General features: G+C 38.3%; 1 protein-coding gene and 1 pseudogene across 1 annotated transcript in view; one reads left to right on the top strand and one right to left on the bottom strand.

The window, feature by feature from the left end:
- LOC102287883 (ankyrin repeat domain-containing protein 45) overlaps positions 1 to 16,553 on the bottom strand; it is a 150,434-nt gene that overhangs the window by 106,848 nt on the left and 27,033 nt on the right. The window contains exons 4-5 of the mRNA XM_070384929.1: positions 15,804 to 15,898; positions 13,220 to 13,358 (exon numbers count right to left, since the gene is read on the bottom strand). Of these exons, the coding sequence (XP_070241030.1) occupies positions 13,220 to 13,358; positions 15,804 to 15,898 (234 nt within the window). The remainder of the gene's footprint in view (positions 1 to 13,219; positions 13,359 to 15,803; positions 15,899 to 16,553) is intronic.
- LOC102287596 (putative large ribosomal subunit protein eL32') lies at positions 5,481 to 6,168 on the top strand (annotated as a pseudogene).

Raw genomic sequence — 16,553 nt, 5'->3', positions numbered from 1 at the left:
GCAGCTTTTATAACTCCCATCTGGTCTTTGTGAGTGACTCATACTCAAGTGTTCTCTGGAACTCACATTAGACTGATTTGCAAGGGCAGAGGCAAGGCCAGAAAGTCTGGACATAAGCATGCTGAATGGGATAAAACAAAACAAGCATGATTTAATTTCATATTTAAACATTTTTCTAAAACCCCACATCTGTTTTCTTAACTTCAGTGAGCACAGAAAGGTTTGCCTTTATAGACATAGAAGACGATGCGGCCTGTTATTAAAACACATACTCAATAGAAGGTATGATCTTGACTTCTTTTCTGATCGTGGCTTACTATACAGATTTGGCACTTTTCACTTGACCTGAAAGGAAGAAGATTTTTAAATTACATTTAATTAGCATGCTACAGAAAACAAAAATGAAGCCAGCTTTTAAAACACCGGGCATGAAATAAATCAGTATATCCAAGCCTGAAGCAGTCATTGATGAAATCCTGATGTTGGTAGGTCAATTCTCCCCCAACCTTTTTCTTTTCCCACAATATTTAAAGCTGTGAGGTCACACTTCTCATATAAACAGTACTACTGTTCCTAATTGAGCCATTTGAGTAAACTGCTTAACCTCACGTCTGAACTTTCTTCATTGTAAAACAAAGGGGTCGTTTCAGAGGTTCCATCAAGATCTAATATGAAGGTGTAAGATACTGAGGTGCTCGGAGGGGATACAGAGGACCTGGGTAAAGAGGCAATATTTAAAATTCAAATATAGTATATTTACAATGTTGTGTTAATTTCTGCCGTACAGCAAAGCGATTCAGTGTGTGTGTGTGTGTATATAAACAACTTTTTCATATTCTTTCCCATTATGGTTTCTTACAGACTATAGTTCCCTCTGCTATATAATAGGACCTTGTTTATCCATACTACATATAATAGTTTATATCTGCTAATTCCAAACTCCCAATTCACCCCTTCCCAAAGCCCTCCCCTACCTTGACAGACACAAGTCTGTATGTCTGTGAGTCTGTTTCTGTTCTGTAGATAAGTCCATTCGTGTCATATTTTAGATTCCACATACAAGTGGTATCATCATGGTACTTATCTTTCTCTTTCTTACTTCACTTAGTACGATAATCTCTAGGTCCATCCATGACGCTGTAAATGGGATTATTTCATTCCTTCTCATGGCTGAGTAGCATCCCATTGTGTGTGTGTGTGTGTGTGTCACATCTTTATCCATTCATCTGTCAATAAACATTTAGGTTGTTTTCATATCTTGGCTATTGTAAATACACTGCTATGAAAATAGGGGTGCAAGTATCTTTTTGAATTATAATTTTTTCTGTATGTATGCCCAGAAGTGAAACTGCTGGATCATATGGCAACTCTATTTTTAGTTTTTCGAGGAACCTACATGCTGTTTTCCATAGTGGCTGCATCAATTTACATTCCTTCAACAGTACAGGAGGACTTCCTTTTCCCTGCTCCCTCTCTGGCATTTCTTTCTTTGTAGACCTTTTATGATGGCCACTCTGACCAGTGTGAGGTGGTACCCCATAGTTTTGATTTGCACTTCTCTAATAATTAGTGATGATACACATCTTTTCATGTATCTATTAGCCATCCATATGCCTTCGTTGGAAAAATGTTTATTTAGGTCTTCTGCCTATATTTTGATTGGGTTGTTTGCTTTTTTTGGTGTATGATCTTTTTTATGTGTTGCTGGATTCAGTTTGCTAGTACTCGGTTGAGAATATCTGCATCTAATTTGTCAAAAACATTGGCCTATAATTTTCTTTTTTGGTGGTATCTTTGTCTACTTTTGGTATCTGGGTAATAGCAGCTTCATAAAATGTCTTTGGGAGTGTTCCCTTCTTTTCACTCTTTTGGAAGAGTTTGAGAAGGATTCATGTAAGTTCTTCTTTGTATGTTTCATAGAATTTTCCTATGAAGCCATCTGGTCCTGACTTTTGTTTGTAGAGAGCTTTTTATTACAAATTGTATTTCACTTTAGAGATTGGTCTGTTAAAATTACCTATATCTTCTTGATTCAATTTTGGTATGCTATATGTTTCTAGAAATGTCTTCTTTTTTCCTAAGTTGTCCCATTTGTTGGCATATAATGGTTTACAGTATTCTTTCATAGGTTTTTGTGTTTCTGCAGTATCAGTTGTGATTTCTCCTCTTTCATTCCTGATTTTGTTTTTTGTTTTTTTTAGATCATCTCTCTTTTCTTCTTGGTGAGTCTGGCTAGAGGATTGTCAATTTTGTTTACTTTTTTCAAAGAACCACTCAACTTTATTTTCTATTGCTTTTTAAATTTCTATCTTATTATTTCCTCTCTGATCTATATTATTTCCTTCCTTCCGCTGACTTTAGGTTTTGCTCGTTCTTCTTTTTCTAACTGTTTTAAGTGGTTCAGTTCAGTCACTCAGTCGTGTCTGACTCTTTGAGACCCCAAGAATCACAGCACGCCAGGCCTCCCTGTTCATCACCAACTCTCGGAGTTCACGCAGACTCATGTCCATCGAGTCAGTGATGCCATCCAGCCATCTCATCCTCTGTCGTCCCCTTCTCCTCCTGCCCCCAATCCCTCCCAGCATCACAGTCTTTTCCAATGAGTCAACTCTTTGCATGAGGTGGCCAAAGTATTGGAGTTTCAGCTTGAGCATCATTCCTTCCAAAGAAATCCCAGGGCTGATCTCCTTCAGAATGGACTGGTTGGATCTCCTTGCAGTCCAAGGGACTCTCAAGAGTTTTCTCCAACACCACAGTTCAAAAGCATCAATTCTTCGGCGCTCAGCTTTCTTTACACTCCAACTCTCACATCCATACATGACCACAGGAAAAACCATAGCCTTGACTAGACAGACCTTTGTTGGGAAAGTAATGTCTCTGCTTTTGAATATGCTGTCTAGGTTGGTCATAACTTTCCTTCCAAGGAGTAAGTGTCTTTTAATTTCATGGCTGCAATCACCATCCGCAGTGATTTTGTAGCCCAAAAAATAAAGTCTGACACTGTTTCCACTGTTTTCCCATCTATTTCCCATGAAGTGATGGGACCGGATGCCGTGATCTTCGTTTTCTGAATGTTGAGCTTTAAGTCAAATTTTTCACTCTCCACTTTCACTTTCATCAAGAGACTTTTTAGTTCCTCTTCACTTTCTACCATAAGGGTAGTGTCATCTGCATATCTGACGTTATTGATGTCTCTCCCAGCAATCTTGATTCCAGCTTGTGCTTCTTCCAGCCCAGTGTTTTAAGTGGCAGATTATTTATTTCAGATTTTTCTTGTTTCTTGAAGAAGGCCTGTATCACTATGAACTTCTCTCTAAGAACTGCTCTTGCTGCATCCCATAGATTTTATATGGTAGTGTTCTCATAGTCATTTGTCTCAAGGTAGTTTTTTTATTTTCTATTTGATTTCATTGTTGACCCATTCATTTTTTAGTAGCATGTTACTTAGTCTCCACGTAATAGATTTTTTCTTTTCTTTTTCTATGGTTGATTTCTAGTTAATGAAATTGTGGTCAGAAAAAAGATGCCTGAAATAACTTGTATACTCTTAAATGTATTCAGGCTTGTTTTGTACCCTAGTATGTGGTCAATCCTAGACTATACTCCATGTGAACTTGAAAAGAATGTGCATTCTGGTTTTTTGTTTGTTTGTTTTTGGATATAATATCCTGGACAAAATCAATTGTCTGTTAGATTTTGGTCTCCCCAGTGGCTCAGCAGTAAAGATTCTACCTGCAATGCAGGAGACACCAGTTTGATCCCTGGATCGGGAAGATACTCTAGAAGAGGACAACCCACTCCAGTATTCTTGCCTGGAGAATCCCATGGACAGAGAAGCCTGGTGAGTACAGTCCATAGAGTTGCAAAGAGTCAGACACAACTAAAGTGACAGCACACATGCACACACAGCATGTTGAATTTTATCATTTAGGATCTCTGTTGCCTTACTTATTTTCTTCCTGAAACATCTATTCATTGGTGTGAGTGAGGTGTTAAAGTCTCCTACTATTGAGGTATTGCCATAAATCTCTCCCTTTACATCTATTAGTATTTATTTTATGTATTTGGGTGGTTCTATATCAGGTGGATTGTATTGTATTGTTTGTATTGGATTGGATTGGATTGTTTGTATTGGATTGTTTGTATTGGATTGTATTGTATTGTTCCTTTTATCATTATATAGTATCTTCATTTTTATCTTTCTTTATGACCTTTAAAGTCTATTTTGTCAGATATGAGCATTGCTACAACCACTTCCTTGTCATTTCCATTTGCATGAAATATCTTTTTCCATATCTTCATTTTCAATCTATGTGTGTCCTCTGCCCTAAAGTAGGTCTCTCATATGCAACGTATTCAGTTTAGTTCAGTTTAGTCACTCAGTCGTGTCCGACTCTTTGCGATCCCATGGACCGTAGCACACCAGGCCTCCCTGGCCATCACCAACTCCCAGAGTACACCCAAATTCATGTCCATTGAGTTGGTGATGCCATCCAACCATCTCATCCTCTGTCGTCCCCTTCTCCTCCTGCCCTCAATCTTTCCCAGCATCAGGGTCTTTTTAAATGAGTCAGCTCCTTGCATCAGGTGGCCAAATATTGGAGTTTTAGCTTCAACATCAGTCCTTCCAATGAACACCCAGGACTGATCTCCTTTAGGATGGGCTGGTTGGATCTTTCCTTTTCTCCTTTGCTTTTTGCTTCTCTTCTTTTCACAGCTATTTGTAAGGCCTCCTCAGACAGCCATTTTGCCTTTTTGCATTTCTTTTTCTTGGGGATGGTCTTGATTCCTGTCTCCTGTACAATGTCATGAACCTCCGTCCATAGTTCATCAGGCACTCTGTCTTATCAGATCTAGTCCCTTAGATCTATTTCCCACTTCCACTGTATAATCATAACGGATTTGATTTAGGTCATACCTGAATGGCCTAGTGGTTTTCCCCACTTCTTCAATGCAACGTAGTGTAGGCTCTTATTTTTTTATTCAATCTACCACTGATGCCTTCAGATTGGAGAAGTAGTCCCTTGACATTTGAGGTAATTATTGATATGTATGTATTTATTGCCACTTTAAACTTTTTTTTCTGGTGACTTTGTATTTCTTCTTTGTTCTTTTTCTTTTAGTTTTTCCTTTTGTGGCTTGATTTCTTTTGTATTATTCTTGTGCTCTCTTCTTTTTGGTTTTTGTGAATCTATTGTATGTTTTTGATTTGTGGTTACCCTGCTTTTCAGTATGTTAACCCCTTCCTACATCTACTTGCTTTAGTGAAAGTGACATCACTGTCATGTCCGACTCTTTGTGATCCCATGGACTGTAGCCTACCAGGCTCCTCCATCCATGGGATTTTCCAGGCAAGAGTACTGGCGTGGGTTGCCATTTCCTTCTCCAGGGGATCTTCCTGTCCCAGGGATTGAACCCAGGTCTCCTGCATTGCAGACAGACGCTTTACCGTCTGAGCCACCAGGGAAGCCCACTTGCTTTAGACTGGTAGTCAAACAGGTTCAAATACATTCTAAAAAAAATATCATTTTCTTACTTTCCTCCCCCACATTTTATGACTTTGATGTTCTATTTTACATCTTCATTTATCCTTTTGCTGTTCATTGTGGTTATCACTTTCATAGAAAAAAATTTATTTCATTTTTAAAAATCTGTGTACTGCTCTCTTCCTCAGCTATGCATACAGAAGTGGCAGCCATCTCCTACTTGGCATCATGACTGCCCCCAGGCCCCTTGTGAAGTTCAAGATCTTCAAAAAGAGGCCAAGAAGTTCATCCAACACCAGTCAAATCAATATGTCAAAATTAAGTGGAACTGGCAGAAACCCAGAAACACTGACAACGGGGTGTATGGGAGATTCAAGGGCCACATCTTGATGCCTAATACTGGATATAGGAGCAACAAGAAACCAGAGCACATGTTGCCCAGGAGACTCTGGAAGCTCCTGGACACAACATCGAAGAGTTTGAAGTGCTGCTGATATGCAACAAATCTTACTATGCTGAGATTGCTCACATCTCCTCCAAGAACTGAAAAGACTGAAAAGCCATTGTGGAAAGAGCAGTCCAGCTGGTTATTAGAGTCAGCAATCCCAACATCAGGCTATGCAGCAAATAAAATGAAGAGACAGCTCATGTACACATTGTGTTTGTGTTAATAAAACCATGAAACTCATCAAAAAAAATGTGTTACTGACTCATTTAATTTATTTCCACCTGTGATTGGCTCTTTCCTATAGATTCTTGCTTCTTTTCTATTTAAAGACAATCTTTCAATATTTCCTTCAGAACAGGTTTGGTATTGCTCTATTGTTTTACCTTTTACTTGTCTGAGAAACTCTTGATCTCTCCTTCTATTTTAAATGATAATCTTGGTGGGTAGAATATCCTAGATTGCAAGTTTTTCCTTTCAGGATTTTCAATATATTTTGCTACTCCTTTCTGGCCTGCAACATTTCTGTAGAGAAATCAGCTAATAGCTTTATGGAGGTTCCCTTGTAAATCACTCAAGAGTTGGACATGACTTAGCGACTAAACCACCACTTTTCTCTTACTGCCTTTAGAACCCTCTCTTTATTTTTAACTTTTGCCATTTTAATTATGTTTTGGTCTGTTTGAATTCATCTTGTTTGGTACCCTCTGTGCTTCCTATACCTGGATATCTGTTTCTTTCTTTAGATTTGGGAAGTTTTCAGCCATAACTTTTTAAAATACATTTTCATTCCCCTTTTTCTTCTGCTTCTGGGACTCCTATTATGTGTAGGTTGGCACACTTTATCACTGACTCAATGGACAAGAATCTGAGCAAACTCTGGGAGATAGTCAAGGACAGGGAAGCCTGGCGTGCTGCAGTCTATAGGGTAACAAAGAGTAGGCCATAACTTAGTGACTGAACAACAAAATAATATAAAGGTCTTTTTATATTGCTTTCATTTTTTTTTAATTTTTCTTTCTGTCTGCTCTTCTGACTGGGTGAAAGTATTTAAGTCGCTCAGTCACATGTGACTCTTTGTGACCTCATGGACTATACAGTTCATGGAATTCTCCAGGCCAGAATACTGGAGTAGGTAGCCTTTCCCTTCTCCAGGGAATCTTCCCAACTCATGAATTGAACCCAGGTCTCCTGCATTGCAGGTGGATTCTTTACCAGCAGAGCCATGAGGGAAGCCCAAGAATACTGGAGTGGGTAGCATATCCCTTCTCCAGCGGATATTCCCAACCCAGGAATCAAACTGGGAAATTTCTGACTGGGAGATTTCCATTATTTTAACTTGCAGATCACTTATTCATTCTTCTACATTATCAATCTGCTACATGTTGCCTTACATTCAGTTTTTATCTCAGCAAATGAATTTTCTAATTTTTCTTGGTTCCTCTTTATAGTTTCTAGTTCTTTTTTTACAGTAATCTGCATGACTGAGTGACTTCACTTTCACTTTTCACTTTCATGCATTGGAGAAGGAAATGGCAACTCACTCCAGTATTCTTGCCTGGAGAATCCCAGGGATGGGGGAGCCTGGTGGGCTGCTGTCTCTGGGGTCGCACAGAGTCGGACACGACTGAAGTGACCTGGCAGCAGCAGCAGCAGCAGAATTTCTAATGAAAGCCCTGTTTAATTCATCTAGCATTTTCATTATTTCCTTTTTTAACTTGGTGTCTATTAAGCTGAAGAAGTCTGTTTCATTGTTCTTTCAGGGAAATTCTCTTGATCTTTCAAACAAAGATTAAAAGTGGGAGTGGTTCCTCTGATTCTTCATTTTACTTATATTTCTCTTATTCTATGAGTTTAGGAGAAACAATTATCTACTGTGGTCTTGAAGGGCTATTTTTATGTAAAAGTATCTCTACGTAGCTTGTGTCTGTTTAATATTTTTGGTACAAGGGCTGTTTTATAGTATGGATGCCTGCAGCATCTTTCCTCAGTGTGTGCTGGCCATTATCCCATTGATAGAAGGTATGACTGATGATGTGGATGCTGAATGGGGCCTCTTCTTTGCTCTGTGGTTGTCACAGCGCTGTTAGAGTCAGGGTCTGCTCCCTAGTTGTTAGAAGCCCCCAGATCCATTTCTAAGCTTCACTGTGTGGTAGGCAGGACTGGAGTGCTCCCACTGCAAGAGGAGCAACTGAGCATTCTTCCATTGGAGCTGTTCACCAGGAGCACACTCTGTGGTATCGCCTGTCACCCATTGTGGGGGCTCACAAAGTACACTATTGTGTACACTACCCTGGGCCCCACCTCCACTGTGGGAATACAGACAATCAGCCCTGTGTCCCTCACACACTGTGTTCACAAAGCCACTAATGCAGATCCACAGGCGCCAATCCACTGAAGTCAAGCACCAGGACCACAGCAGTTGCACAACTGGGAGATACGGAAGCAGCCCAGACCCCAGCCCCACCTTCATGTGCATGCACACACAAAGCCCACAGCTGCTAAGGCCAGACCTATCCCAGCCACAGGAGCACCCACTATCCACTTGCATGTTCCAGAGGCACTGAGTTACAAAGCCAGCAACAGTGTTGTAGATCATATAGCCATTGGAGAGAGGGCTCTGCTTTCAACTCTGCCTCTGAGTGTGGGCATCCTTGCATATCCCCAGAGTTCACACAGGCAGCTCTGAGAAAGAAGCACCTATGGCAGACCCCACCACCCCCTTCACTCCTGCATTAACAATGGGGTTTCAAGGGTAGCGCAGGCCAGCCATGAGACTGTCAAAAGTGAGGCTGCTATGACGGGCCCTGTCCTTCCTTTCGTGCACCTCTTAACAATGGCATTTCACTTCTATGGCAGGCTGGGCTTCTTCCACGTACACCTCTGCTTTTGGCCCACAAGACTAACCCCAGTTCTTTTCCCAAGTCTGTCCTCTGAAGCATGAGTTTCAGCACACAGCCTCTGCACACACCAGCAGGTGCATATCTCTGGCTGGGGACTGCAGCAAGGTGGTACAGGCCCTCTATGCTGGTGTCTCTCTTTTCTGCCTGCTACAAACTGACTGCTGTGTTCTCCTCCAAGCCTCTGAAGCTCCCATTCTGTCCTGGGTGATCTCACCACCAGTGTGACGACTTCCTAGGGCATGGAAACCTTTCCTCTTTTGCAGCCCTCTCCCAGGGGGCACAGATCCTGTCCTGCTTCCTTCCTTCTTTTTCTTTTATCCTACCCAGTTACATGGAGATCTTCCCTGCACTTCTAGGTATCTGAGATTTTCCACTCAACAGTGTTCAATAGTTATTCTGTGATAACTGTTCCACATGTAGATGTATTTCTTATGTATCTGTGGGAAAAAGGTGAGCTCCATGTCCTTCTATACCACCATCTTGATTAAAGCCTCTGTAATTATTTCCCAGAGGTGATAAGGGAAAGAGAAATGATTGTTGGGCCAGACTAACAATAGTGATAGCTCAGGGAAAGGTGGGAACTGACTGTATAAGCATCTTGACCATCTCCTTCCTGGACTACACTGGTCTCACTCCCTCTGGTCTCTTCTCCCTCCAAACCATTTTGCAAGGAAAGCCAGATTATTTTCCACTACTTAATCCCTCATTTTTCCTACTCCAAACAAAGCCCTTAATGGCAACCCATGGCCCTGAAAGTAAAGCCCAAACATCTAAGCTTATAATTCAGTACTTTTAATGAAATGATCACAAGCTAACTTTCAACATTATTTTCTACTCTTCCCCAATTCAGACTCAACTACAATCAGCCAGATGGATACTGACCACTTCCCTATTTCCGAATTTCAATTTTTCATCATCATATTGTACTTTCATTTCATAATTCCCTATGTACTCCACCCTGGCTACCTATCCTTCCAGGAAATTCCTCTTTCTTCATGCTTTCTCTTTATGTTTAGGCCTCCCTGAGTTACACAGCATTTAGTTTATCCTTTCAAGAATACTTGTTTACTCACAAACTGGGTAATGGACTCCTGAAAGACAAGAATAATGTAAAGGTATCTATTTCCCTTCAGGGACCTAAGACAGTGCAGTGGGTATGCTCATTCAATGTTAGATACAGATGGCAAGGGACAGTCTGTCATACTACTGAGGATATATTCAGTACCTTCACTTTTGAAAAACCACAGTTCCTTTTGATAAACATAAATATCTTAGGTATTGGGTATTCACATTCAAAAGAAAGAAGTTGGATTCCTACCTGACACCATAAACAAATAATAACTTAAAATGAATCACAGACATGTTTAGACATAAGGGTCAAAAAACTGTAAAAGTCTTACAAAAAAAACACATAAAAGTAAATCTTGGAGAACTTAGACAAGGCAATGTTTCTCTGATATGACACTGAAAGCACAATCAACAAAAGGAAAGATAGATAAATTAGATTTCATCAAACTTAAAGCCTTTTGTGCTTCAAAGAACACAATTAAGGAAATGAAACGATAATTCACATAATGGAAGAAAATATTTGCAAGTTATATATCTGATAAGAGCTTTATACCCAAGATATACAAAGAACTTTTACAATTCAAAAATAAGAAGAAAAACACATACATGTGGAGACTAAACAACATGCTGCTAAAAAAACCAATGAGCTAATGAGTCAAAGAGAAAAACAGAGAATACTTCAAAACAAATGAAAACGTAAACACAACTTTCCAAAATCTACAGGATGTAGAAAAGGAAGTTCTAAGAGGAAAGTTTACAGCAATAGAGGAATACGTCAAGAAACAAAAGATATCTCAAATAAACAACCTAACTTGCCTAACCTTCCTTTAATTTCATATAAAGGAATTAGAAAAAGAAAAACAAATAAGGCCCAAAATCAGCAGAAGGAAGGAAAAAAAATCAGAGAAGAAATAAATACAATAAATCAATGAAATCAGTACTTTTTTTTAATAAATAAAGTTGATAAACCTTTAGCCAGACAAATCAAGAAAAAAAGAGAGCCCAAATAAACAAAATAAGAAATGAAAGAGGAGAAATAACAACTGATATCACAGAGATATAAAAAAGTCATAAAAGAATACTATGAACAGTTACATGCCAACAAACTAAACAGCCTAGAAGAAATGGTCAAATTTCTAGGAACATAAATTTTCAAACACTAAATCAAAAAGAAACAATTTGAACAGATCAATCAGCAGTCGTGCAATTGAATTTGTAATTTTCAAAACTTCTAGAAAGCAAAAGACAGGACTGAATGACTTCACAAAAAGTTTACCTAACATACAAAGAAGAGTTAACTCCTATACTCCCAAATTCATTCTATGAGGCCATCATTATCCTGATACCAAAACCAGCCAAAAATAACTTCAAAAAAAAGAAAATTACAAGTCAATATCTCTGATAGACTGTATCTCAGAAAGTCTTGTCAAATACTACATACAATTACTTACATGTGGAATCTAAAAATTTTTTGCAAAAAACAATGAAAGTAATAAAATTAAAAGACTCACAGATATACAGAAAAAACTAGTGGTTACCAGTAGGAGGGGAAAGACAAGAGGGTAAAATAGGGGTAGAACAGTAAGAGATATAAACTACTACACATGAAAAAAAAAGCAACAGGGATATACTGAACAACACAGGGAAGTATAGTCATTGCTGCTGCTGCTACTGCTGCTAAGTCACTTCAGTCATGTTCAACTCTGTGTGACCCCATAGATGGCAGCCCACCAGGCTTCTCCGTCCCTGGGATTCTCCAGGCAAGAACACTGGAGTGGGTTGCCATTTCCTTCTCCAATGCATGAAAGTGAAAAGTGAAAGTGAAGTCGCTCAGTTGTGTCCAACTCTTAGCGACCCCATGGACTGCAGCCTACCAGGCTCCTCCGTCCGTGGGATTTTCCAGGCAAAAGTACTGGAGTGGGGTGCCATTTACTTCATTGTTAATAGAACTTCAAATTCTATTAACATATTGAATTACTATGTTGTATACCTAAAACTAATATATTATAAATCAAATACATAGTTCAATTTAAAAAACAAGGAGACAACTCAACTTAAAAATAGGCAAAAGATTCAAAAAGACATTTCTCCAAATAAAATATGCAAATGGCCAGTAAGCACATGAAAGAATGTTTAACATCATCAGTAACTAAGGAAATGCAAATGGGAACTACATTAAGATACTTCATACCCACCAGAAGAGCTAAAAAATATTTTTTAAGATAATAACAAATGTTGATAACAATGTGGAGAAAATTGGAATCCTCTTATATATTGCTTATGAAAATGGAAATTTGGAAACAGTTTGGTAATTCCTCCAAAGGTCAGAAATAGAGGTACCATGTGACCCAGCAATTCCCCCTCTAAATACAGACCCAGAGAAATGAAAACACGCGGCCACATAAAAATTTGTACACAAAAGTTCACAGCAGCATTATTTATAATAGTCAAATGAACAGAAACTCAAATGTCTATTAATGAACAGATAAATTTGAATCCACACAATAGACTATGATTTAACAATAAAAAGGAATACTGACATATATTACAACATGATGAAGCTTAAAAACATTATGCAAAGTGAAAGAAGCCAGACACAAAAGGTGACAGACTGTATGATTCTATGAAATGTTCAGAACAGGCAATCCATAGAGATAAAAAGTAGATCAGTGGTGCCAGGGACTTGTGGAACCAAGGAATGGGTAGTGACTACTAATGGGTATGGTGTTTCTTTGGGGGTAATAAAATGGAGAAATTATGTGGTAAAATTAGACAGTGGTGATGATTATATAACTGAAAATACACCGAAAACCACTGAAATGGACATTTTTAAATGGTAAATTTCATGGTATGAGAATTCTATCTCAATAAAGCTGATAGCGTTAAAATCTTAGGTACATGTGCCACCAAGATTCTGACAGTGTACCTTCTCCAATGACAGTACAGTATTCCCACAACAGGCTTTTGAAAGTATAGACTTTCATCACTGAAAAAAAAATTTTTTTTTCAAATTCTGCCTGTCTCCTTGAAAGACATGCTTTCTGGTTGAAAATCATTAGTCAAAACCATAGCAAATTGCATAAAATTAAATGATTAGTGATGGTAATAAGATTAGTACTAGACATTATAGAAATAACTCAGTCATTATTTTTAGCTATTATTAATATTGGAACTGAATGAAACTGAGTTATGGATTAGAGCTTATAAAAAGGTTAATGGCTACTTCATGAAGATTGTTGAAATCTGATTATCTCAGAAATAACAACACTGAATCTAATTTTTACGCAACTTTCAAATCATTTTTATCCAAAACTTACGTGGTGTAGCTATTTTCGTGAAGATAGGAGTCACAATGTCTTCCAATTGCTGTTTCTGCTCAAACAGCTCATTAATGGAAGCTTCCAAATGGGTTTCCAACCATTCATTTTTTACACGGCATGCACTGAGGAGGATATTCTAGAGACAGAAACAAGGAATTTACTTTCCACTTGTTTATTTAAAAATGAAACTCTATAGTATCTCTAAACCAGCACTCTGCAACAGAACTTTCTATGATGATGGAAATGATCACAGAAATATCTGCACAGTCTAATACAGTCACCATTAGATGCATATAGCCAGGGAGCATTAGAAAAGTGGCTGGTGTGACTGAGGAGTTGAATTTTTAATTTTAATTAATTCTAATTTATAGTCACATGAGGCTAGGGGGTACTGTATCCGATAGTACAGTACTAACACTAGTGAAATGTGTGTATAATGAAACTCATTAATCTAGAGTCATGATGCCTTGGGCCAGTCTACATCCTCTCCCTATTTCTTTATTTTCAGTGAGCTCTGCATGGCAAATAGATGGGGAAACAATGGAAACAGTGACAGACTTTATTTTCTTGGGCTCCAAAATCACTGCAGATTGTGACTGCAGCCAAGAAATTAAAAGACACTTGCTCCTTGGAAGAAAAGCTATGACCAACCCAGAGAGCATATTCAAAAGCACAGACATTACTTTGCCAACAAAGGTCCATCTAGTCAAAGCTATGGGTTTTCCAGTAGTCATGTATGGATGTGAGTTGGACTATAAAGAAAGCTTGAGCGGAGAAGAATTGATGCTTTTGAACTGTGGTGTTGGAGAAGACTCCTGAGAGTCCCTTGGACTGCAAGGAGATCCAACCAGTCCATCCTAAAGGAGATCAGTCCTGGGTGTTCATTGGAAGGACTGATGTCGAAGCTGAAGCTCCAATACTTTGGCTACCTGATGTGAAGAACTGACTCACTGGAAAAGTCCCTGATGCTGGGAAAGATTGAATGCAGGAGGAAAGGGGGACAACAGAGGATGAGATGGTTGGATGGCATCACCAACTCAAAGGACATGAGTTTGAGTAAACTCCAGGAGTCGGTGATAGACAGGGAAGCCTGGCGTGCTGCAGTCCTTGGGGTCGCAAAGGGTTGGACACTACTGAACAAAGAGTTGGACACGACTGAACTGAACTGAACTGTGGTAAGTGTTTGCAAAATTTGGGAAAAGTAGGTGGATGGTGTGCACTTCACGCAACTCAACAGACAATGCCAATATTTATTCCTTCTTGGGTGATTCACAGGAGAAGGAAGTGCAAGAAATGAGCAAAACCTCACTGAAAACCTCTCAATTTGCATTTCAAAACATCTCTTTGCACATGAGCAGCAAATTGCTGGTATCTGATTTAAGATGTTCATTATTCTATGATTTGTAATAATAAGGAGACATGAATAAATTTATTACACGTCCTGTCCATATTATTAAATAAGCAACATTATATGCAGAAGTATAAAGAATGAAGTGGATTTGTAAAGATGTCCATGATATATTCTTTAAAGGAAAAGAGAAAATTAAAGAATAATTTGTATAGTATGATCCTATTTTTATAAAAGCAAAATCTCTTATATTAATAAAACTATATATATGCATACATATATTTATATAAGTGAGGAAAAGTATACTGAGATTAGCACAAAATTGCTATTAGAATCACAGGGTAATAAGACTTGATAGGGTAAAAAGAAAATTATTAAGTCTACTTTAGATGTTTTGTTTTATTCTAACCATTAGTATAGGTACATAATATTTTCTAGCTCAAATAATCAAATATTTAAAAACTGAAATTAAAAAGGCTTTCACAGTAACTAGTTTGACAAAGCACTGTTTGTGCCAGAAAGATTGTTTTGCAAATCTTATAGATACAGTAGCTCTTCTAATAGAATTCTATCTATACTTTGTTTCATAAGAGATTTTGTAAAATGTTTTACAAACAAGTGAAATGTGTGTTTTATCATGTTCTCAGACTTGCTGATGTCTTACACTTTTAGCAGTAGCTAATTTTTTTTCATCAGAATTAAAAGTCACAGAAAACTCATACAATGTCCTGCCCAGAAATGCAAGAAATAATTTAAAACCCAAACACATTTCTAATACCTTTAGCATACCTTTTTTTTTAGTATACATCAAAAGAAATCAACTAGTTCACACGTAGTACTTAGTATATGACAAATGTGGCAAGCTGGCTTTACAATTAGCTATCTTTACACCTGTGTATTTTTCTATCATGTAAATTTTGATACATGAAAAAATAGGCAGTGTATATAAGTATATATGTAAACATATAGACCAAAATATATGATGTATATATAAGTTTTGAAGCAAACTAATGAAATGAGTATCTAATCAACAGAAGAACAAGAATGCTGCCAGTACTATTAATGCTGCTTCTGTCAGCAGTTTAATAAGAAAGGGGAAAAAAAAGGAAGGAAGGGAAGGAGAACGGAGCAGTGAGGATCACCACCTACCTCTAGTGCTTAAGTGTAGCAGTTAAATACAAGGGGTAAAAATCTCAAAAGACTTCAGAACAAAATATAAGCACAATGTTGTACCTTGTCTTCCTTATAAAGCTTCCCTGGTCCCTTTTCTGTATCTGTAACAGTTGCAGAGACCTTTGCAATATATTTTTTCAGTGCCAGCCTTGCTTCTGAAAGAAAAGGACAGTAAAAATGCTTAATAATAAGGCAAAGACCAAGAAAATTCACTCCACAGTTTATAATGTAATTTTATAAATCCAGAGCTTTATAAAGACTGTATAGGAGATTTGTTACAGTTTTCCTTGGGGAAATTCAAGAAAGATAACACTTAACTAACACAGTGATTCGGGGTACTTACTATATTAGTGTGTGTGTGTGTGTGTGTGTGCGCGCGCGCGCGCATGCATGCATGCATGCTCAGTCACTCTGTCATGTCTGACTCTTTGCAATCCCATAGACTATTGCCATCAGACTCCTCTGTCCATGGAATTTTCCAGGCAAGAATACTGGAATAGGTTGCCATTTCCTATTCCAGTAGAACTTCAATTGCGCTAAAAATTTTAAAGCGCAAATAAATACAAAATGTGACACCAAAGAAACTACAGTCTATCAAAATATCTACTCTGGAAAGTGAAAGTGAAAGTCGCTGAGTCGTGTCTGACTCTGCGACCCCATGAACTATACAGTCCGTGGAATTCTCCAGGCCAGAATACTGGAGTGGGTAGCCTTTCCGTTCTCCAGGAGATCTTCCCAACCCAGGGATCAAACCCAGTTCTCCCGCACTGCAGGTGGATTCTTTACCAGCTGAGCTAATCTGGAAAAAGG

Source organism: Bos mutus, chromosome 16 (assembly GCF_027580195.1).
Source record: "Bos mutus isolate GX-2022 chromosome 16, NWIPB_WYAK_1.1, whole genome shotgun sequence".
In the NCBI taxonomy this organism is placed as follows: domain Eukaryota; kingdom Metazoa; phylum Chordata; class Mammalia; order Artiodactyla; family Bovidae; genus Bos; species Bos mutus.
This window is presented reverse-complemented; position numbering and strand designations above follow the sequence as displayed.